Source organism: Setaria viridis, chromosome 1 (assembly GCF_005286985.2).
Source record: "Setaria viridis chromosome 1, Setaria_viridis_v4.0, whole genome shotgun sequence".
NCBI lineage: Eukaryota > Viridiplantae > Streptophyta > Magnoliopsida > Poales > Poaceae > Setaria > Setaria viridis.
This window is the reverse complement of record NC_048263.2, coordinates 27,806,285-27,830,222: the sequence shown is the minus strand read 5'-3', so window position 1 is coordinate 27,830,222 and position 23,938 is coordinate 27,806,285. Positions and strand designations below refer to the sequence as shown.

Sequence of the window (23,938 nt, the reverse complement as noted above, 5' to 3'; positions counted from 1 at the left end):
TGGAGGTTATAGTCGAAATTGTTCGTATGCCTGGCTCAAATGTTGTCATGAGGAAGGAAGTGACGGTAGTGAACCATAATGGTACCCAGGAGTCAGAAATGGTGCATCACGTGTTAGGTGAAACAGAACGTGATTTTGACTTGGCTATTGCTAATGATGATTTTCCCAATAACATTTTTGAGAGGGATGAAGCAAATATAGATGTTGATAATGTCTCTATGGGTTCCGAAGATTGTGAATTGGAGGAAGATGGGGTAGTAGGTGAGGAGGTAGAGGAGGAATCACTATTTGAGAGTGGTGGGCATGAATATGAGAACGTCGGGGTAGAAATTGAAGAGGATGAACTGCAATTTGACACCGCAACCGTACATGATGTAGAAGGCATTCGTCGTATGGACGATTGTTTTTCTTACACCCAGTGTGAGTTGCGGATGTTAAAAGAACGTGATGTCGAACTGCCATCCGTTCCCAATGATAAGGACATAAGTATGGTTCATAAAGCAATATGTGAATCTAGTATGGTGAATGCCGAAGGGACGTCCATTGGTGAGAGTCCAGTGATTAAGAAGGGGATGAAGTTTAATAGTCTTGAGGAGCTGAAGTTTTTCTTGGCTGACTACGCGGTGAGGTTACATAGACCTTTTAGCGTAGTTCACTCTGACAAGAACTTAAGATACAATGTGATGTGCAAGCAAGGATGCCATTGGCGTGTATGGTCTCGGCTAATATCAAGCACCGGACAATGGAGAATTTCAAATGTTGTGCAACCGCATACTTGTCGGTCGTCACAGCCGAAGCGAGAGCATGTACAGTGCACAGCAAAGTACCTTGGACGGCGTATCCTAGGCATTATCCGTAAAGACAGCGAGACATCGGTGCCATCACTCGTGGAGTCCATCTTCATCTTTAGTGGGTACCGTGTGAAGTATTCGAAGGCTTGGCGGGCGAAGCAACACGCTGTTGCCCTGCTTTGGGGCGACTGGAAGGAGTCGTACGGCATGGTTCCTAGGGGACTCTCAGCTATAACCTACTACAATCCCGGAGTTAAATGGTGCATCGACTCATGTGGCATGATGCGTCCTGACAATGGAGTGTTGAAGCATATACTGCAAAGGGTATTTTGGTGCTTCCCTCAATGTAGTGAGGCATTTCAACATTGTCATCCTGTGATACTTATGGACGGTACATTCTTGACTGGCAAGTACAAGGGTACATTAATGATGGCAGTTGCTGTAGATCCAGAACAACAGCTTGTGCCTCTTGCTTTTGCCTTGGTCGAGAGTGAGAATAATGAGAGTTGGTCATGGTTTATGAAACTTGTTCGGGTACATGTTCTTGGACCTTCACGGATAGTGTGCATGATATCAGATAGGCATCATGGGCTTCTAAATTGTGCGAAGGACCACATTGATGGTTTTCCACCGCTTGTGCATAGGTGGTGCATGAGGCACTTTGCTGCTAACATGTCGCGTCGGCAGAAGAGCAATCGTGTGATTGGAAAATTGAAATTATTATGCAAGGTTCATACAGTGAGAGAATTTCGTGAGAAGTTAGAAGATTTAGTGAAGGACTTGAACGACGACGCAAAAGAATGGTTGAAGGGTGAAATGGAGGACAAGGATAAATGGGCGCAGGCTTTCGATGAGGGAGGGATGCGGTGGGGTATTATGACCACGAACTTCTCGGAATCACTCAACGGAGTTTTCAAAGGCATCCGAAGTAGGCCCGTCGCTGGAATTATTGAATACACATTCGAAAATGCAACGCCTACTTTGTGAACCGATGGGGAAAGGCACGTGAAATGTTAGATCAAGGCTATAGAATTGGGCAAGTTGCAGATAATTATTTATCAGAGGCTGAGCTTAGATCCGTGCACCACTTAGCAGAACCGTACGGGCCAGAAAGGATGGTGTATTCTATAAGAAGTTACGGTACGACTAACATTGGGGGTGAGAGTCATGGAGGCCGACACTATAGAGTGGATCTGCACGAAGTTTCGTGCACCTGCAATGTTCCTCAATTGTTGCACCTTCCATGTTCACACTTCATTACAGCTTGCAAGGCAAGAGGTCTTAACTATGAAAACCCCATGTACATGTCACCGTTGTACTCTAGGGAGCACACCATCAAAATATGGGAATCAAGCTTTCAACCTTACCTAGATCCGTCACAATGGCCGGTATATGAAGGGGTAGGGTACGTGCCTAACCCCAGTTTAATGAGAAATAAAGTAGGAAGGAGGCAGAAGAAGCGTTTCATAGGTGACATGGACGTGTCGGAAGGGAGGCTTTCTGCAGATTATGATACTGGTGATTTTGATATTGACAAGTCGGAAAATCGTTGCTCCAAGTGCCACAAGATCATCAGGAATTGCACATGCCGCAGTAGAAAATCAAAAGGCACTAAATCTAGACCGAGCAGTAATAGGCCGCGTACTTCGAACAATTGGGTATGCGCGTTGCTTGTATTATGCGTGGCTATTATTTTATCTTTTTTATAGTAGTACATTATCATATTTTCTGTACTTATCATATAATGAAGCTTTTTACTAACGATCATTTATGTTGTTTCTTTAGGATGACGGCCCCGGGGTACCCTCTTCTTGAGGCTGCTTACGACTTGCACCACCGTGCCCACCACCTCGCGGACCTGAATGAGGTATAACAATGGTTGCTAATTTTTGCTGATGAATGCATACCTTAGGATGAGAATTGCAAGATTTTCATATGAAATGTTCTTATAAATTAAGGATGTGCCTATCGTTACTATTCGCTTGTGTAGAGTGTAAACAATTTCATACTGCAAATGTCATTTGTATCATATTTGTGTTACTTACCACTTTAGAAGCCCGTTATTCACAATTGGATTGACTTCTCATTTTGCAGAATTTGACACCACTCAGGGCTAGGGTGCACTCACCACTTAGGTGGGATGAGCGGTACGCCCAGTACCTGCAGAGAGCAGGTTTCTTGGATATCGCTGTTCAGGTCGTGGGGGGTCTCCCTCCAATGGACGGACCACTGTTGACCGCTATGGTCGACAGGTGGCGTCCGGAGACTCACACGTTCCACATGCCCTTCGGAGAAATGACCATCACAATGCAGGATGCGGCTATGATACTCGGCCTTCCACTGCATGGGCAGCCAGTGACAGGTATTATCCAGAATGAGAATTGGCGTGATATGGTCGAGATGCATATTGGGATTAGGCCGCCAGAGCCAGAGGGCGGAGATAGCTCGAAGAAGACGTCCGGTGTTAGCTCGGCATGGTTGAGGGAGCACTTCGAGGTGTGTCCTCCGGGAGCAAATGACGAGGTCGTGCAGCGCTATGCTCAAGTGTGGCTATGGCACTTTGTCAGTACATTCCTCCTTCCAGATGCAGCTGGGAACATAGTATCGTGGATGGTTCTCCCCATTCTAGGTCAAGTTTGGGAAAACATAGCCACTTACAGTTGGGGCTCAGCGGCTCTTGCCTAGCTGTACAGACAGTTATGTGAGGCTTGCCGGCGCACAGCGAGAGATTCCAATGTTGGAGGGTGCACTTATATGCTCCAGATATGGATTTGGGAGCGAATGCCCGTGGGTCGACCTTCCCGCCTCCGCGTCGATGTAAGTCACAACGGCTAATTCCTTTTTCTACGTTAATGTTCGAAAAACTATTGTATCATGTGACCAATTGGACTTACTTGCAATTTCAGCCATGGCATCGAGACGATGCTATTCCCACGTTCTATCACGTGTGGAAGCATGTGCGGCCCGTTCGTGGCAATCCGGATAGGCGCTACAGGGCCTACACGAACGAGTTTGATGTTCTCACGCAGCACCAGGTAATTTGCTAACCATAGTTTTTTAAGCTAACTTGCATATAATGGTAGATGAAATAAGTATTGCGTGAAAAGTTTTGAAGGTGGAATGGAAACCGTATGACCGTGAGCAGCTTAGCCATATCTTCTTTTCACCGACGTGCTACAAAGACAGAGAGCTGTGGAGGTGCACGACCCCAATGATACTGTACTACGTGGTAGAGTTTCATATGCCGCATAGGGTGATGCGGCAGTTTGGGAGGATGCAACCGTGCCCTCCTTTGGAATTATCGACTTCGCAGCAGCTGCACAGGTACGCAGGAATAAATAACTATTGGAGGGTATTCAATTAACGCAATTAACATGTTATACTAATACTTCACTAATTTCTGATGCAGTATCGACCGCAGAAAGCGGTACAAGGAGAATGATTGGAGGGTGAAGCATGACCGGTACATCCACCTGTGGCAGAACAAGGAAGGATGCGATCCTGAAGGTGGACCGTACTGGCGACCCAACAATGAGTACATAAGATGGTACTGTACTTCGATGAGAACCAAAGTGAAACCATCTTGGACTAATGTGCCCATTGAGGATGCACCGTCTGATGATGACGCTGACATAGCTGACGCGTACGACACCATGACACGCCATGGGACACAGCCTGAGCGTGCACCTCTCCACGACTACATGGTAAGATTTCAGTTTGTAATTATAGTATCGTCACATTGATCACTTATGGAATGAAAACTCCTGCGTGCAGGGACAACAGCTTGCAAGGCTCTCTAACGAGGCGGGCGTGATTATGGAGCACGCTGTTGGGGAAGGTGATAGTCTGCTTCATGCTTTTGCAGAGGTAGAAGCCCAAACTAATTTTCACTTATACTCGTACTATCTTTGTAACCATCAATAACATAGTCGTGAATATATGGCATAGGGTTCGTAAAAGTTGCAGGCGAATGGCGCAGAGGATGAACTGCATGACATCCTCAGATGCGCACGACGGGGGCAATGTCCAGGGTACTTCTTCAGGATCACGTCGGACTGCATTGGTGACTACCCCCAGGGCTGCAACACCGTCCACTGCGGCAGGTCCTAGCAGGAGATCGCGAGGTAAGGAACCCGCATCCCCTCAGGAAAGCGAGGACTCGGAAGGTGAGCAGTCTGAGGATGATGACCCTACGTATGGTGAGGAACTCGAGATTTCTCACGATGCTCCACCTGTGACTCAGATGCAGGGAGAGTCCAGCCAGGTATATTCACAAGTTCCTCCAAATTCAATTATACATTTTAATGTTCGCTCCCGAAGTGTCATACAAATTTTATGATTTGTGCCCAATTATTCAATAGGAACCTGCAACTCATACCCGGTTGCCACGCCGACGTCGTCGTTCCCGGGACCACACCGACGTTGGCAGCGCCAATGTGCTGCCCACGCATCCAAGGAGGGAGCGTCGCCCAAGAGATCCTTTTAGCCCTCCGGATGAGCGGCGGTCACGCCACTGAACGTAGCATGTGCCCAATTATTCCATAAGTTGGTTGTTAGGTTTATTCATGTCACGTTTGTAAAATACTATGTCCGTACAATGTTATATGTTTGCTCCATGATGTACTTGTAGTTCGTGTATTTTTTCGTAAATGTTCAGAACAAAAATACGTTTCGGATTGTGCAGCGCGCTCCTGATGCCCCACCCCCCAGGGCCGAAACGTACTGAAACTTTACTAAAATTGGCGCGGCAGCGCACCCCTGCCGCCACCACCCCCCCGGCGAAACCTACTGAAAGTCGATTGCAATTGGCGCGGTAGCTCACCCCTGCCGCGCCAGGCCGCCTGGCGCGGCAAGAGCGGCCACCCCCCAGCAAAACCTACTGAAAGTGGATTGCAATTGGCGCGGCAAGACCGGCCACCCGGTGAAACCTACTGAAAGTTTACTAAAGTTGGTGCAGCAGCTCACCCCTGTCGCGCCAGGCCGCCTGGCGCGGCAAGACCGGCCAACCCCCCCCCCCCCGGCGAAACCTACTGAAAGTCTATCTCAATTGGCGCGGCAGCTCACCCCTGCCGCGCCAGGCCGCCTGGCGCGGCACGACCGGCCACCCCCTGTGGCGGAACCGCCCAACTTAAGCTGGTTTAAGTGCGCCTAATCGCCGTCAGAACGGCAATTATCCGAAACGCACCTAAAACAGCATAAGTCCGGTAGTCCGTCGAGTGTCCCTCGGACTCCTCGAAGGATCCACGGCGTGTCTCATAACCATGCATCAGGATAATATCCGTGATGGGATAATATCAACAAATATTACATTTTTACATACATAATTAAGAGGTACGAGTTATTACAAGACATAAGTTGAGGCAAACTTAGTGATGCAGTGTTAGACAAGTTCTAAGATTAAACATAAACAGTTCAGGAGAAGATGCGTCGATAAACGATTTTCTAGAGTATTGTGAGACTCAGGTCAATACTCTAGGTCTTCGGGGTCTCCTCCTCGGTAGCTTCCGGTGGAGCTTCTGAAAGATAACCACAAGGGGAAAAACCCTGAGTACGGGGTACTCAGCAAGTCTTACCCGACTAACCAATATAATAGTTTTTCTTTTGGAATGCATGTCAGCCTTTGGGTGTGCTTGGTTGACACAATTTTGCCGAAAAAGCTTACTACGAGTGAGGCCTTAGTTTTATCTTTTATTTTAGTTAAGTCATTACCTAACCATTCTAGATGATAACAGAAGTAAAACAATCACAGCTGTTAATTCATACAGTACTTGGCAACAGAAGATTTTATATCGCATGAGTTCATACTACGAAGCTTAACAGCGATCAAGTGCATTCATAACCGAGAATTGTGGCGATCCGGATCAATTTACATCCTGCAGGAGAGCACCCTGATCACCAGCATTATAAGATTGTCCAGGTCGTACTAACAACCTCTCGATTAGCAAAGTCAATGATTAGGAATACAACTACCCGGACCCAGGGATGCACCCCCACATGGGACCCCACGTCTGGCCTGATCTCCATGTGAGTTTCAGGCTACATCCCTGCCAATCTCCAGCACGTCAAATGCGGGTACGAAGCATTCCTGATCATAGAATTTACTAATCTACTGGGCTTTACTGGTCCCATACCCAGTAAGTGATCAGATGTTATCACTTGATCAATGGTTAAGACACGGATCGGTCCTTAACCAGATTAATCTAGCAGACAGAACTACATCTCTAGCTTCTGTCTGGTTCCATGTTCCAAACTATCTTTTATAAGCAACATGTATGACTTAAGTGTTTGCCTTAAGGTTGGTAAACCAAGTAGGTAAGCAAGTAAGCAATTCTAGACTTGGGTAGTTTCTAAGGTTTGAACAAGTGGCAAAGATGTCCTTAAACAAGGCATAATCATACACAAGAATGGGTTTCATTCAACTCCTACACTTAGTGCATACAATAAACCACTAACCTATAACTAGTCACATGAAATAACGACTCCAAAATAGATAGGTATAAATGCACCGGGGCTTGCCTTGATCATTAAAAAGATTAGTAGAAGCCGACGGATTTGCTTCACAGGGAACAAATTCAAACACTTCGTCGAACTCCAAGGGTCCTTCTGAAAATTCCCAGTAATCTTCTTCCGGTGCTTCTGGATCTACGGCACAATATATGCAGGGGTTAGAATGCAAACTTTTTAAATAACAGACTATACAACTTTCCTTCATGATAAAGTTGCAAGCCAACAAGGACTATACGACTTATCATGATAAAGTTGTAAGTCAACACACAAAATCTAAAAAGATTAACCTATGTTTTTATTTTTCTTAATTAACCCTTCCTATAGCTTTTCTTTTAATTTTTGACAAAGTAGTAAATATTTTCTAACTTAAAAAAAAATCTACTCCCCTATGGTTTAAGAATTTATTTGTGATTGATAAAGCATTATTCATGTTTTATACATTTTATAATTATTAAGTATTTATTTAACTACCTTAAAAGGAAGGCGTTAAATAAATACCCGAATTTTTTTTATTATTTTCCTAGGGTGTAAAAATTTTAATGCATAAAGGAAAATAAAATAAGCCTAACAAAATCGGTTTCACTAATTTTGGACACTCCTACAAATTTCTGTGATTAAAATGGTATAAAACGAATTTAAACGAATTATTTTGCTAAGGAAATCTAACTTTTCCCGAATTTCCCCCGGAAAAACTTTTCTTACTCACCCACGCTCTACCCTCTCTCGCGAACCACTGGACCCCACGGCGCGGACCCACCTTCCTATTCACTTCTACCCGCCGGCCCTATCCCTTTTCCCGACGGGCTCCGTGGGCCGATTCTTCTTTTCTTTCTTCTTTGGCAGCCCAGCACCGGCCCACGGCCCCTTTTTCTTTTTCTTCCTTTACTTCGCGACGCCGGCCTGCGTCGCTCGCGCGCGCGACTCCCTGGGCCTCCGCGACGTCGGCCCAAGAACCGCACCGGCCTTTTTCTTTTTCGGCCGAACCGCACGCGCGCTGCTCTTGGGCCTCCAACGCGTCGCGGCCCAGCAACCGACTGCACCGCCTCGGCCTGCTCCTTCTCCCCCTCTTCTCTCTGACACGCGGGCCCGAGCGCACAGCGCTTCTTCTACCTCCCGCCAAAACGCGTCCGCGACAGGGGGCGGCGCGGCTCGCCGGCCGGTGCCCTCCCGGCGGCGGGACTAGGTCGCGACACCAACCCTAGACCTACACGACCTCGTGCGCGGCAACAGCTCCCCAGGAGATGGCCGGAGCCATCCCCTCCACGGCGACAGGCGGCGACTCCCTCGGCCAGCCGTGGCTCCTTGCGACAACAGCTTAACCGACTCAAACGACTGCTTCTACTCCATCCTCAGACCCTAAGGACTTGACTACGACTGCTCAAGAAGGAAGAAAGGCAGCGCAAGGTGGTTCTCACCGTGAGCGGGCGGCGCGACGGCGGCGGACAGAAGCGGCGGCGAGCACGGCTATCCCGGCAAGGATGTGGGACAACGACTGGCTCGGGGTGTAGCTGGGGTGTCTGTGGAGGAGTGGGCGAGAGGAATCGACGGGAGACGAGTTGTGGCGACGGAATTTTGCTTGGCGGTGAAGCTTGACAGAAGGGAGCGGGCGGCGGTAAAAAGGGGAGGCAGTGAAACGGTGGCGCGGGAACAGTAAACATTCAAGGGTTTCACCGCGCGCATGGCTGCCACCGTGGTCTACCCCTAGGCTTGCGTGGTGAGGAGGTGGCCTAGCTAGTCGTGCTGGCGGACGACCGACGTCGGCGGCGGCGACACGTCTGGGTGCTCTGTCACCGCTCCTCCCGCCCGTGATCTTCAGAGCCAAGTCGTGGTTGATCTTTGATCCAACGGCATACCGATGCTTAAAGAAAGTTAGAGATAAACTCGAATTCTCCATCTTTTGTTTTAGCTCCATCCCGAGATAATCATCAAACCAGTGGAAATTTGGAGATGTTGCTCGAGTTGGTTCTGAAATCGACTGAATCAAAGGTTCAGTTCGTCAGTTATCGACAGTAGTGTCGATCTCACTTGTCAATCCAATTCAGTGGCCTAAAGCTTGTTTTTTCCAATCCAACTTCTACCCAAACATGTTCTACTATGTCCCAGTGTTCCATTTTGCTCATGAACAAGTATCTCTTTTGATCTAAATAGCTCTGAATTCGAGCTCCAAGTCGTTGCCTTGCTGCTGTTCAGACTTAGAAAAATTCAGAGTTTCAGTGAACTTGTGATTTTGTGCTGACTTTGAGCTGGAATTTGACTCCCTTCCTGTTACTGATCCTGGCCAACAACACCCAAATCTTGTAGTCCAAAGTTCACACTTCAATATGGTATAGTTGTCATGGTGCACTTAGTTGAAAAAAATTCTCCAGAAATGAATTTTGAAAACAGACTCTATGGCTGTTTTTCTGAATTGCTGTTTTCGGACGGTGAACAGTAAACAGCAATTCTTCTTTTTCTTTTTTTTTCTCTAATTCTTTTGTGATAATTAGCACTAATCTGGTTCCAACTTTTTGATCCCTTAATTCTAAATACTCTTACACTGGTATTCCACATATTCGACAAATTTTGCTGAATTTCAAATGTGAAATTCAAATTTCGGTCAAAAATTTGGCCGAATTTGATCTTTTTGCCAATTGTTTTTCGTTTTCTTTTGGATTTCTTTCCAATTTCCCATAGTTACTTTGATATTGCAAATGGCAACTATTACACCCCCCCCGGCGAAACCTACTGAAAGTCTATCTCAATTGGCGCGGCAGCTCACCCCTGCCGCGCCAGGCCGCCTGGCGCGGCACGACCGGCCACCCCCCGCGGCATGCAAGTTAACTCAAAGAATTTATCACGCGGGACGGCCCCCACCAACCGAACTTTCAACGGCAAGCCCCCTCCCCTGCCACCAGCGCATTTCTGCTTCGCCAGGCGGAGTGGCGCAGCAAGCCCGTGGTTAGGATAGAGAATAATATTTATTAGTAGGCCCGGTAATTCTGGCTACATTTAACACAAGGCACATGGTACTGACAAGACGCCCACAAAGTGTTCTGCAATAGGATTAGATCAGGCCGGTGCGCAATCATGGATAAGAATAACATACACGTGCATTAAATGTTAGGGGTACGTATTTCCCCATTCGTACTTCGTCTTCTACTATTATTGCATCACAAATACCTTCAAGTACACCCGCTCTACCAGTGCTATGCCTTCCTCCTCTTCCACCGCCCACTCCTCCTCGTCCTCCATCCAAATCATCGATCTCATCGAAGCTACTACTATTTGTTTCACACTTTAGCGCTGACTACTAGCTCGGAGAGAAAACTTCGATGCGTTTGAACATAGTTTTCTCGGAAATGAAAATAGTTTTTGACAACTAATTGTAGTTCCCAGAATAAACATAACCATAATGTTCTACATAGTTTTCACAGCTACAGAGAAACATGATCCAGCTACATCAACACGTTCATCTAGTCCGAGTCACCTTCATATAGTAACTCCTCGTCGTCGTCATCATCATCATCATCTCCGGCAACAACAACTCCCTTGCCTTTCTTATCGACATTAACCTTACCAATAGGTAAATCGGCAACAAGAGCCTTCATCGTCTCCATCTGTGCCTCTTCCGCTTTTTGTTGTAACTCTTCCATTTCAAGCCTTCTTTTTCTTGCCCTAACTTGCTGCAAATATTGTTCCCATGAACCCTCAGGGTATTTCACATTCGGATCAACCACATAACCTAAGCGATCTCTTTCCTCCATCAACCTTTGTTTCTCCAACTCCCTCTCCTCCTGCAACTTCCTCATATTTTCTCTCTTCTCATTTTCAGTTAGAGGTCGTGGATACTTGGATCTATTTTGCCTCCAATACTTAATAATACTTTCCCTTGCATAAAGTCCTTTAGGTTTCACTCCAGTCTCATGCACCATATCTTGATATATTTTTCCCCAAAACAAGTCGTCGTCAGGAATAGGCACATCATACTTCTTCCTAATCTTTTCTTTAATTTCTTGTTGTTTCCTTAACTTCCATGGTTTCGATGTATTTCCCAACTTTAATAACAAATCATATCGACCACAAAAATCTTCCCAATCACATGTCCTTCCCTCCTGCAACAACAATTAAATATTCTTACAAATTTGAATCAAGTTACAACCTTCATAAAACATAAGAGACGAGTAGTTACTAACCCAGTAATCGCCATGTGCATTTCCACAGAACGAACCATATCCAAGTTCAGAAGGCACCACACCTTCTGTTGCCAATATACCACACTTGCATCTATCACTAGGAGAGGACACACATGGCCACGGTGCATTTTCACTTTCAAACTCCCGCACTTCCTCCTCTGTTGGCCACATTGCCATTGGACCGTATATATACTCATTGAAATCACACAACGGCCACCCATCCTGCAAAAAACCCATGACGTGAACTACTCATATGTAAAGTAACTACAAAACGCTGCTCCAACTTCCAAGCAATAACATCAAGTTAAACAAGTTAAAGTATGAACAATATACTGCAAAATTATAACTGCTAGCTAAACAACATACTAATATTCTCGTAATATACTTACATGAGTCTTTAGGGAGCATCGAAAGAATGGAGTAAACTTAGGTGGATCCCCTAAGTTAGGACGCATAAGCTTAGCAGGAACACCACACTTGCACATGGGAGGATCCCTCACACGCCTACAAGCAGCCTCCTGCTTCTCCTCATCGGTCATCCTAGGTGGGTTTGGTGGAGGAGGAACCCAACTCCTAAACTGATGGTATGGTTTAAGCTCTGTGCTATGATATGGGAATAGGCGGATCCTAGGATCATATTTGTCGGGTCCATCGATCCACTGAAAGAAATCACAAGGTGCGGCAGGCAATGGATCAAAAGTCCATTTGCATACATAGAAGGCTCTTCCGGCTGTCTTTGGATGCCTTGATTGTTTCACCTCTGCTTGTGCGCCACATCTACAAAGTGGTACCGGAAGAGCAGGAGGTACGGGACCAGCAACATTGGACTCACCCACATAACGCACATACCACCTACGCCGTTTGTATTCACAACCAAACGACGCCATCTCACCTGGAAATCAAGTGTAACAAATTTAATACACAAATAAACTTTACACACGTAATCCATACTAGCTATATACATCATTTTGATAAAATGTAAACACTCGATCTACAAAATACAAACACTGAAACAAAAATGAGACTAATTAATTGAACATATAAAAAAAATACATGTCATGTAAACCACACAATTGGATGAATATATACCTAAATCGAAGCATTCAACAAGTTCTACACGTCAATATCGCGGGCAGAGACTCAATTGCGTATGAACTACGTATCATCTAGCACAAAACACCATTGCATTTCATTGAAATTTCAAATCACTAACCTAACCCTAAGTCACCTAAACATCTTCCGATCTACCAAATGCAACGGTAAAACACGAGAATAAGTAAGGGAATACCTTCCACACGAAGCAGGGATCGATTCCCACTACTTTCCCCCACCAAAAACGTCGGCTTTTTGGTGGATTTGGGGGTGGGGTGGCGGGGGCCGGCGCTGCAAGGTGCTGCTGTGTGGTGTGTCTGGAGGAGGAAGAAAGGAGGGAGGGAGGAGGAAGGGAGCCGGCGCGTCGATCTAGTGTAGGCCCTGCCGCGCCAGGCGGGATGGCGCGGCGAACGCACGCCCACATCAGCGCCCACCTGGCGCCGCGACTCGCCGCGCCAGCGTGGCAGGGGGCCGCCGCGCCAGTGCATGTGGCGCGGCAGAGGTCTGGCGCGGCCAAAAGGGTCACCCCGCGAATAAAACCCCGCTGAGGTTATTTTTAAAAATAAAAAAAGGGTTAAAAATAAAAAAATTCCACGAATGCATCAGGCCATTCAGTCACGCTTAACCACAGCGAAAAGGGGCATACTCAAAAGGAGCCAAAAAAAAAAAGGCGTGGTCGGCAGGATTCGAACCTGCGCGGGCAAAGCCCACATGATTTCTAGTCATGCCCGATAACCACTCCGGCACGACCACCGCTGATGCATATTTTATCTTGTAAAGTATATATAACCAGATTAAATGTAGAGGACCAGATTCTTCTTGGCGCACAGAGCCCAGATACCCAATTGTTTTACTTGTTGAGCTGGGCCTATTATAGGCCTCCCCACCGCTTCCCTGTCCGCCGCGGCCCACCCTTCAGCTCCCAGCAGCAACGCCCCTCGACTCCAGCCCACACATTCCCCTGATCCCTCTTCCCTTCCTTCCTTCCCTGCTTTTCCCTCTTCTGGGCAATCAGGCCCACACATTCCCCTCTTCCCTTCCTTCCCTGCTTCTTCATTCCTTCAGCTCCAGCCTCCACACTTCGACTTCGGGATCCTGCAATCACGGCGGCCATGGCGAGCACCGCCCGTCTCTCCACCTCCTGCAGTCTGGCGACCGGCAGCATCACCATCAGAAGCAGGAGGACAACCATGGCCGCCATTGGATGCGCTCCCAGCGGCAGCAGGACCCACCGGAGGAGTGCTGGACTTTCCCTGTGCCGCTCCTCCACGGCCGGAGCTGAAGGGGGCAGGAAGATGGAGGATTACAATAGCGCCATGAAGCGGATGATGCGCAACCCCTACGAGTACCACCACGATCTCGGTATGGGCCCATTATCACTCCTGTTGCGATGCCCCCCATTGCAATTGATGCTAGAAAGGAAATCTGGGCTGCTGATTTCTTATCCACAACGATTTGGTCTATGTGCTCACAGTTTGGATGGATAGTAATGGTACTAGTGTGAAAGTATGATCTTAGTTGTGCTACGCAATTGATGCAGTACTGGGTGAAACTACTGACGTGTTTGCTTAAAGATTGAATTTTAATACATATCCTAGACTTTTCTCGGTCAAATTTATTGAATATAATATTTTTCTTCGAGATTACAGTTGGAGATAATCTCAAAAGGGAATATTGTGAGAATGTTGTACTGCTTTGCTCACAGGGGGTTGAGCAATTGCTGCTTGGTATCCTGACTTCCTTAGCTGTTGGTACCTTGACAGTTAGTGTGCTAGTCCTTGGAAATGGAATTGGATTTCTTCATTTCTTGACATGAAGACTATGTGATCTGGATTTGCCCTTTCCTGACAAGAGGATGCATAAAGAAGCCAGCATAATGACATTTAAGAAGCATCTTAATAGTGAATTATTACACCTGTGACTTGAAGGAAGTAATAACAGAGCAATACTGTTAGTGGGACTCTCTAATGGGAAATTGTAGTATTTTTGTTTGACAAAATGTCATAGCCTCGTGTATCAGTTTTCATGACGAATGTCTTAAAATTGCTGACTCATTATTTTGTGGTACTTCAGAATAGCTCAGACCTGTGTCAGGACATTATACGAATCCCTTCTTTTTAACAATTACTTTACTTGTTATTTTGCCAAAATATTTTGTGACATGCAATAGGTGAGTTCTTCTGAAACTACTGAAAAAGGTAGCAAGATAACAACTTTATGTAATCATCTGTCCTCTTTTGTCATTAAGTCAATAGGCTTCCTTCTGTAAATTTAGTCTGTTTTTAGTAAGTTGCAGTTCTAGATGCAATAATAATTTACTATAGCCCAAGACGTGTGATTCCATCTTTAAAAAAAAGAAGACATGTGCTTTGTCATGGAAAACTAATTCCTACACTTGGAACTTAGGTATGAATTATGCTGTCATCAGTGATAGCCTGATTGTTGGCTCACAACCTCAAACTCCTGAAGATATCGATCATTTGAAAAATGAAGAGAATGTGGCCTACATTCTTTGTTTACAGCAGGACAAGGACATTGAGTACTGGGGCATTGATTTCCTGGCTATTCTCAGCAGGTGCAAAGAACTTGGCATTAAGCACATCAGAAGACCGGTGAGCTTCTTATTTACTCATTGATCCCATATCATTTTATCTATTTATAATTCTCTCCGAATTCCTGATATTGTAAATAAAAACTAAATCAGTGTCTTTTATTGTTCTTTTTACATATCAAATGTGACATACATTCGTATCATTTGCCCTCTTGTGCATGCTTACAATTGTTTGGTTGCAGGCAGTTGACTTCGACCCAGATTCCTTGAGGTCACAATTGCCTAAGGCAGTTTCTGCATTAGAATGGGCTATATCACAACGCAAAGGGCGGATTTATGTCCATTGCACTGCTGGACTTGGGAGAGCACCTGCGGTTGCTATTGCTTACATGTTTTGGTTCGAGAATGTGGATGTAAGTCTGTTCCATCTCATGATGTACAGACAGTGCTATGAGATTAAGTGTTCTTACTATGTATCCATTACATGCAGCTCAACACAGCTTACAAGAAACTAACCTCCATAAGGCCCTGCGGACCCAATAAGAGGGCGATCCGTGCCGCAACCTATGATCTAGCTAAGAATGATCCATTGAAAGAGCCTTTTGAGACTCTTCCTGAACATGCTTTTGAGGGTATTGCAGACTGGGAGAGGAAGTTAATTCATAACCGGGTGCGTGCTCTTCGCGAAGCATGAGCAGAAGAAGAAAAGCTTAACAATAGCCTCCTCAATGTGAGTGCCCATTGCCGATACACTATATATTACAATATATGTGGCATTCCTATGATAATGCCCTTCTTACAGGACTGGAAATGGAGCATGCTCATGATAGTGCCAATTACTCTTACCAGCATAGCTTTTCAAGTGCAACAACTTCCTTTCATGCATTAAACTTACCTTCCCAAGTGCAGTCTTCATTGCCAGATTATTAGACGTTGAAATGAAGAGGTTTGCTCAAAATGCTCTCAGTAAAGGTTAATAGCTTATACAGGTCTTATTTGTTGCTAGGTAGTCGGTAATGAGAAGGAAATAAAGAGGGCGTTCATAGGTTACATGGGTTTTATGTAGAAGGCGACTGCACCTTTTGTGGTGAGTGAGCTTGCATATGGGAAACCCATCCATGAACAGAGCATTATAGGTTCATTGTGTAAATAAAGAAGCAACGCGTGTTATGATATATTTGTTTTTTTTACAGTAATGCCATTTAATTCATTGCTGTTAAAAAAGTTGAAGATGTGGTCAAAGTGCAAACTTGTAATGTCAATGTTAAATTTGATCGTGCATGTCCAGTACAATTTTTCTTTTTCTTGAGATGTATTTGCACTTGGGCGCGGCGGTGTCGGCCATGATACCACGAGAGGAGTCCCGGATCAGCAGCCGATGCCACCATGATCATCAGCACGGCAATCATGATGAGGATGCTACAGAGGGAGGACATGATTGAATTGAATGGAATGATGATGACTGGACCTGGACTGGAAACAAACGAGCGAGCATTCAGTTTTATTTATAAAGATTCACTCATTATTATGCAAAAGGAAAGGAAAGGGAAAAAACTCAGTACCAGCAAGGCGAGAAAGTGATTGTGCCGCGTCCTCCTGCCCTTTTCAGCTTTAGTAGTAAATAAATGACCGTTGGGAAGTCATGGAGCAACTTACTATTCAAGCAATCATGTTACATTATCAGTTGGTATCTATTGCACATCAATTTTGTTAGTTGCGATGCCAACATTCTTATCTGTCATCGTGGTTTGCTTTTGGAATTATTATACACAGATAATAATTGATAGAGAAAACATCAATTCAATTCCTGTAACAAACACGCAAGTTACGCTAGCATGTCATGTCATGTTCTTCTTAATTTCAAAACAATAGTTGTGATGCATGAACAATAGATCTGTACGGGTTGTTTCAATCTTCATATTTTACAAGGCATCCAGTGCCGTGAAGAAATGTAATGCATATCCATTTCCTATTCGTCGACACCATACATTATATATGTGTAGCTTTACTGGTTATTACTGAAAATGGTGACTATATAGCTCAAAGAGTAAGTAGTACTGTTATCATCATTTGTTGTTGTCAACCAACAGATCTTTTCTGTTGCCTTCGAAGTATGACTGAAGTTGGCAATTTCAAAATGTACAATACCTACCTATTGAAATTTGCAATGTCAAGGTTTCACGCAACATAAAGAAGTGGTGCTGGTATTTCTTGATTTTGTTTATTTTTCATCATAGTTTGGAGTACTTTTATTCCGTTTTCCTTGATTCAGCTCAATCTGTAGGCATTTAGCTATTTACATGCAGGAACACTGTATATTATACTTCCTGTAATCTAGCATGGCAATTTATATCGAGGTAATTTATGAGCCTGTAGTAATGACCTTCAGATACAGTAGTTGTTTCTTATGGCATATGCAGTTCCCCTTCAATAGAGAATCAATGATATTAATATTTCCTAATCGATGATGGCTGCCACCAGTCCTTCGTCGACTTGGATTGATCTTGAAGATGATAAACGATGCAAGTAAGCTTCCAACAGATCTGAGTTATGTGGGTGCTGAAACCATCTTCCTTCCATTGATTGATTGAATGTCCATGTGCTATGTGTACCAACTTGCCCTTACTAAAGAGCAGAATGTATGTTTTTCGCAATTGCATGTCTAAATAAACCTAACAGAACCAAGAAAGCATATGAAATGGCATAAAAGGAATTTGATTTATGTGCATATCTTCTGAGTTTGTGAAGGTAGCACAGCAGTACAGCACTATATTTGGCTGCTCATTTCTTAACAAGGTAAAATCTTGTGTGCCACAAGATACTTCTTTTTCGTGGTTGAATGTCAAGAGACAGAAATTCAACCATCTCAATCCAGTTCAACAATCAGCTCTTTACAATTCTGAAGTCCAGATTATTGTGGATTTTTTTGTGCTGTGTGTCTGACTGTGACACGCAGAATAAGCTTCCATACTAGCACTGTTCTGTCTACGGCATCATCTTTATTTGTGGAACTGCACTGTACTCTTATGTTGCATGGTTTTAACATGTTTCCATCATCTCCTTGTCTTTTAGCCTTGTGGGTAGCTAGGAATGAGCTTTACTCAAAATGGCATGACATGTATTGGTACAAGATACATGTTGAAACCTTGAGCTTAATTTCTAACCCATTCATCAAGTCTTCAGCTTCTCAAGACCCGGCCTTCAGAACACTATCCTTGAAAAATGGGGAAAAGAAAGCTCTTGCTTTAATATAGAAACAAGAGAAATGTAACTTAGTAAACACGTTTCTTGTAACAATTGGGCTGAACAAAAAGTAAACGCTAAGAAACGTCCAAAAACTGATAGTATCCTTCTCTGCATGAGTTATCGATTTCATAATATGAATGCTGAAAGGTTTCTAGCGCACAGTGATGTGTCGTGAAAACATGTGGTACAATTGTTTGTGGTCGTTTTTTTGCTCTGTTTACATTAAAGTGTTTCTTCTTAAATTTGAATTCAATGCAGAAGTGTCCTAAATGATGCTACAGACCAATAGAACTTCAATACTTTATTGTTTGCTATGTTTATCTTAAATATCAACAGATCCATCAAATAAAAAGTGCTTATCTTTTAAAAATAAAGGTGATATTCCAGCGATTGTTGTTGAATATATTGATACTTCCATCCATAACCAAAGGAGCTTTCGATTATGAAGCCATAGATCATAGGTTTTGTTTCAAAAAATAATGAGAATAAGGTAATTAATATGCCTTAAGATTTTTTGACGCCATAGATCATAGGTTTTGTTTCTTTCATGGTGAATTATATTGAAGTCACCAAGGAGGAGAACCAAATAATTTGTCTTGTCATCCTTTCTGTTGAGTTTAAGTGTGCTCCTCAACCAAACTATCTTGTTTCTTTTACCTGTTATCTTGGTGATGAGAATGAAACAATGGACCTTAATTCACCAACTTTTCTGTCCTATTAACTTCAGACCTGTAGGTTGTCAAGAGACAATTGGTCCTTTTAATTTATAACCTAGACCTTGCCAATCAACCATTTGGTGTATTAGATGGGCAAAGTATATAGTCAAACAATATTGTAAACATACAACTTGTTCTTATTGTCAAAGAAAGCTGTTGCTGAAATTTTACTGAAAGCAATGTATATGTTTGTCTGGGCATGCAGTCTGCCAGAGGAAGTCTTGCTCAGTTTTTCCTTTTGCTGGTACAGCGGAGAGAGACTGTCCTTAACTCTTAACATCCAAATAGGAATATGAGTTTTTGATGATTGGATCACATCTGAGCATATGTGCTGAATGATTGATGTAGTAATAGTCAAAGCTGCTGCAACATACATAATCTGAACTGCAGGATCTTGGGTTGACCCAGGTCACTACCGTATAATGATAAATTCAGTTTTATAGTAATCCTCATGCATTCATGCATGTCATTGAAATCGATGAGGTTTATCACTTATATTCAATGAACAAACTTAGTGCCATATTTACTGGAGATCTAACTTCTATGTTTGAAAGTTCTATCTTCGATAAGAGATGAAATGCACTTGTGGGGTATGGCTGGGGCTCGACGAATTTCGCATCTCCTCGCCCTCATACCACAGCTCGATTTTTTGTAGGTGTTTTTTCTGGTTCAGTTTTGGGTCAGGACCGCCTAGAAAAAGGAAGTGTAATAGTTTTTGGTTAGTGTGGTGGTGTTCAGGTTGTTTCTAAAAAACCTGTGTAAGTTTGCTTGGGTTCTATACCCTTTCTCCTTCTTAATATATTGATACGCAGCTCTCCTGCGTGTTCGAGATTCTATGTTTGAAAGTATGCTTGCTAGTCCAGATTTATATAACGTGCACATGTTCTGTATCAATTTTGATTGGATCCATACCATGGAGTCCCAGTCATTTATCTAACCAGAACTGCTTTAGAATTAATGGTGACATGTGAAACTAACAGAAATTATAACTTGCTACACTGTGGAAGAGTTTCTTGTTCATTCGCTAGGCTCCAGTTTCACATCATTCCTCATGGGCAACTTTATTTGTGAAGTATCTAAAGTCCATTAGCATTGCTTACAGATTATTGCAGTTTAGATTTTGGTGATCAAGCATTAGCATATCTATCACATTCATCTCAATCCCATTGCTGTCATGTGATTAATTCATAGACATACCTCCCTTGGTTTTTTTATTATAAGTTATTGCACTACTTTTTTATTCTAATATATTTTTGGATAGCAATCTTCTTATAGTTAAGGACAAGATAACATTTAAGCAAAAGACTCTGCATCATTGTTTGTACAGTTTAGATTGGAAGCCTAGACGACAAAGCATATTTGACTTTCAATTATGCCTTTTCTTTCAAAGGAAAAGTAGCCAAAGAATTCTTCCCCTTTTTGGCTCTACTTTCCATTTCTTTTAAGAAACATTTAACCGCTGATATGTTTCTTTGCAGCTAATTAGAAACGCCTCTTGGCTCTTGCCCACATCACTAGGGAAAAGAACACAGGTTTTCTGGTAGCCTAATGTAGTAAAATGGTTAAAAAAACAACTCCTGTATCTGTAAGAGATGCAAATAGTAATAAGAAAACTTGAGAGCTCATGTTGGCTGCATCATTGTTTGTACAGTTTAGATTGGAAGCCTAGACGACAAAGCATATTTGACTTTCAATTATGCCTTTTCTTTCAAAGGAAAAGTAGCCAAGTAATTCTTCTCCTTTTTGGCTCTAATTTCCATTTCTTTTAAGAAACATTTAACCGCTGACATGTTTCTTTGCAGCTAATTAGAAACGCCTCTTGGCTCTTGCCCACATCACTAGGGAAAAGAACACAGGTTTTCTGGTAGCTTAATGTAGTAAAATGGTTAAAAAAACAACTCCTGTATCTGTAAGAGATGCAAATAGTAATAAGAAAACTTGAGAGCTCATGTTGATGCATTTACTGTTCTGTTATTTTAAGAGCCATATGGAAAATCATTTGCATGCTCAATTAAGTAGCGCCATTGAGAATATGTGGAACGCATATAGAAAGTACACTTGGGAAATCCTCTTTGTAAATGTTTAGCCTTGTACATTATTCCTTAGAAGAATTAAACAAATGCAAAGGTTAATGGTACATAAAACTTTAGACCCAACAATGATTAGCCAGTCTCCTCCCTATGAAGCATTTTAGTAATCCAATCTATTATCTTATTCTTAACGTACTTGGTACTGTGAAAGTATAATATCTTCCAGTCAACCCTATGATTAGCCTAAAAGCACTATATATATAGTGCTTGCTATTTGCTTACTAGCTCATTTATTCATGCCCTTCCGTATTCATTACATGGAGCTTGAGCTTAGTCTAGGGAATTCTCCAGCTCCAGCAAAGGGCGCTTCCACGCCTGTGCTGACACCTACACATGCAGGCAAAAGAGAAGACCACGAGCTTGTGCTAGAGCTAGGCGTAGGAACTGTCAAAAGAACTGAACAAGACAATCAGAAGACACAGCAGCAACCAGAAGAAGATGCACATAATCAGGAAGAAGATGGTGAAGCATGTTTTCACAGCGAATCACCTGTCGAGCTGAGCCTCGGCTGCCCGCTGCTGCCTGCCTCAGCAGGAATAGGTACACGACAAATTGTATATGCAAACTAGACATTAGTTTGTTTGGTTCTACCTTCCAAGTAGGTAGCTAGGCACCTATATAAGATAAGTTGTGGTCAAGTACATAAGAGCTTCAGAGCATGCAGATTCTTTGGATAGTGATGAGTCCTTCTCTGTATAGGGAGTTTGAATTCAGAGGAGTGCAGACGAGAATTTGATGTGAGCACTTTTGTGGTGGATGGAGACACAGTACAAGGAAGATCTTTGTCGACTTCGTCCTTGCCTATGGAGGTTCCTGTTCGGCAGGCAGCTGATCAGGAAGCTGCAGAGGATGAAGAGAATAGTGGGGTTGGTGGGGGAGCGAGGAAGAAGCTGAGGTTATCCAAGGAGCAGTCTGCGTTCCTGGAGGATAGCTTCAAGGAGCACAGCACACTGACCCCAGTATGTGTCCTATCCTGTTGTGTTTACTATATTTCGAGTATCTGTTGAATAGAACTTGCATGTCCCTATCCTACATAAGGACATGGTACCTCACAGTTTTGAAGATATTCTTGATATGTTAAGATTTCTAAAAGGGTACCGTGTGTGTTCCTTTTTCTCTAAAATGTTGCAGGTGGTGATGCCTAATCCAAATTTATAAGCTAAAAATAATTTGAGGTGATGAAACATAACCAGAAAGTAATTGTAAAGTACAACCCAAAGATTGTTTGCATTTTATTTTTATTCTTTTTTATACTGGAAGTATTAATAGCTGTGCATGTTACAGCTGCAGATTATTTTGTAATCGCTGGATGAATGTCTTATGGTCACCAAGAAACCATAATCTCTTTCCTTTTCTTTTTTTCCCCCTTTTTTTCATTTTTTTTCCAAAGCTCAACTTGCAGAGTAGAGATATTGCCCTTGGAAAACTCAGTTCATGTATTGTCCTTGATGGGAAGTTCTGTAAGAGTTAAGGGCATGCACTGGTGGTGCATGAGCATATTATATGCATGCAGGCACAGAATAGTGCTTGAAATTGTTCGAGTGGGTTTGTTTATTGAGAAAAAAGTTTCTTATTCTAAAAAACACTATTGGAAATCAACTTCTGAAAAAGTAGAGGTCGGTAGCTATTGAAGACATGAAATTTTTCTTCTTTCACGATACGTGTTTTGATCAAATGTGTGTTTACTATTATTTGTCACAGAAGCAGAAGAGTGATCTAGCAAAGCGGCTCAATCTTCGAGCACGCCAAGTGGAGGTCTGGTTTCAGAACAGAAGAGCTAGGTAATAAATATAACGGCACACCTTTTTCCATTGGTGGTCACTTCAATTTAAGCTAGTGTGACAGTTCCAAATGCCCTAGAATCATCAACTTTTTTTGACATCGCAGGACAAAGCTGAAGCAAACTGAGGTGGACTGCGAGTATCTGAAGCGATGCTGCGAGACGCTCGCGCAGGAGAACCGAAGGCTTCAGAGGGAGGTGGCAGAGCTGCGTGCCCTGCGGACCGCCCCGTACCCGTTCTACGGCCATCTACCTGCATCAGGGTTCAGCACTGCCCGCGTCTGCCCCTGCGATAACAAGGTCATCACAGCTCACCACCCCGGTATCACCACATCATCATCGGTAGTGGCACCGCCATCGCCAGTGCCCACCTTGTTCGCCAGGCCTCAATTCGGACCCTTCACCGTCCACCCGGTGCTCCGCCGCCAGCCATCCGCGACCTCGTGAGGCACAGGCCGAAAGCTCATGTGCGTAATTGTAGATTGTATACTGTAAATATGGAGTTACTTCGCTGTTCAACCAAAGATCAAAATTACCATTAGGGATCGATGCATCAGTTATACTATTGTACATAGAAAGAAAGGTAAAGTTTTGTATGATTTAGTTGAAAAGTAGAGCCGACAAATTGATGTTACGATGGTGCATAGGATCTATTATTGTGTGTCCCAATCTAGACCAGCAGATTTGGATCTTCCGCGGTTGCGTAATTGACTCTACCCGCGGACGGATCCTGTCGTTGTACAATAGAGTATGATATATGGCTTGTGTGTGTATAAGAAAATATGTGTCATCCTGGCATGGTAAAGCTGGCTTTGCCATTTGTGTGCCAGTGGCGTATGCTAGTTCTTTTGAAACATGGATGGATCATGAGCTGTGACACTGACCACGAGAGTATTCTTGCTGGGGGAAGAAACGTAAATGGGCGACGCTGACCCGGCTCTGCGAATGGGAAATCATTGAGCTGAGGGGATGTGTGTCACTACGTGTGGTACA

At 43.7% G+C, this 23,938-nt stretch overlaps 2 protein-coding genes and 1 non-coding gene across 4 annotated transcripts; 2 read left to right on the top strand and 1 right to left on the bottom strand.

Moving 5' to 3' along the window:
- Window positions 1–13,233: 13,233 nt before the first annotated feature.
- On the bottom strand, window positions 13,234–13,315 carry TRNAS-AGA (transfer RNA serine (anticodon AGA)). Its single transcript has one exon. It is a non-coding gene; the product is annotated as a tRNA-Ser (tRNA).
- A 226-nt stretch (window positions 13,316–13,541) lies between these two features.
- LOC117858273 (phosphoglucan phosphatase LSF2, chloroplastic) lies at window positions 13,542–16,394 on the top strand. Of its 2 annotated transcripts, none has more exons than XM_034741322.2 (5): window positions 13,542–13,924; window positions 14,969–15,174; window positions 15,356–15,526; window positions 15,604–15,843; window positions 16,120–16,394. In XM_034741322.2, exons 1-4 carry the CDS (start codon window positions 13,675–13,677, stop codon window positions 15,805–15,807), a joined length of 831 nt encoding a protein of 276 aa, XP_034597213.1. In that variant the 5' UTR covers window positions 13,542–13,674; the 3' UTR covers window positions 15,808–15,843; window positions 16,120–16,394. The 2 variants fall into 2 exon arrangements, with proteins under 2 accessions (XP_034597213.1, XP_072149683.1); XM_072293582.1 differs by having other exon boundaries at window positions 13,544–13,924; window positions 15,916–16,394.
- A 3,761-nt stretch (window positions 16,395–20,155) lies between these two features.
- LOC117858264 (homeobox-leucine zipper protein HOX7) lies at window positions 20,156–23,787 on the top strand. The gene is made up of 4 exons (XM_034741306.2): window positions 20,156–21,705; window positions 21,865–22,124; window positions 22,867–22,946; window positions 23,053–23,787. The coding sequence occupies exons 1-4, from the start codon at window positions 21,402–21,404 to the stop codon at window positions 23,390–23,392; spliced, it is 984 nt and encodes a 327-aa protein (XP_034597197.1). The 5' UTR covers window positions 20,156–21,401; the 3' UTR covers window positions 23,393–23,787.
- The last annotated feature ends 151 nt before the right edge of the window (window positions 23,788–23,938 follow it).

What these genes read in the sequence shown, in the direction of transcription:
- LOC117858273 (XM_034741322.2), top strand. Translation starts at nt 13,675, where the DNA reads ATGGCGAGCACCGCCCGTCTCTCCACCTCCTGCAGTCTGGCGACCGGC. An exon ending in TTAAGCACATCAGAAGACCG is followed by an intron (nt 15,175 to 15,355) that starts GTGAGCTTCTTA and finishes GTTTGGTTGCAG; the next exon opens with GCAGTTGACTTCGACCCAGA. An exon ending in TTTGGTTCGAGAATGTGGAT is followed by an intron (nt 15,527 to 15,603) that starts GTAAGTCTGTTC and finishes CATTACATGCAG; the next exon opens with CTCAACACAGCTTACAAGAA.
- LOC117858264 (XM_034741306.2), top strand. Translation starts at nt 21,402, where the DNA reads ATGCCCTTCCGTATTCATTACATGGAGCTTGAGCTTAGTCTAGGGAAT. An exon ending in GCCTGCCTCAGCAGGAATAG is followed by an intron (nt 21,706 to 21,864) that starts GTACACGACAAA and finishes TTCTCTGTATAG; the next exon opens with GGAGTTTGAATTCAGAGGAG. An exon ending in TTTCAGAACAGAAGAGCTAG is followed by an intron (nt 22,947 to 23,052) that starts GTAATAAATATA and finishes TTGACATCGCAG; the next exon opens with GACAAAGCTGAAGCAAACTG.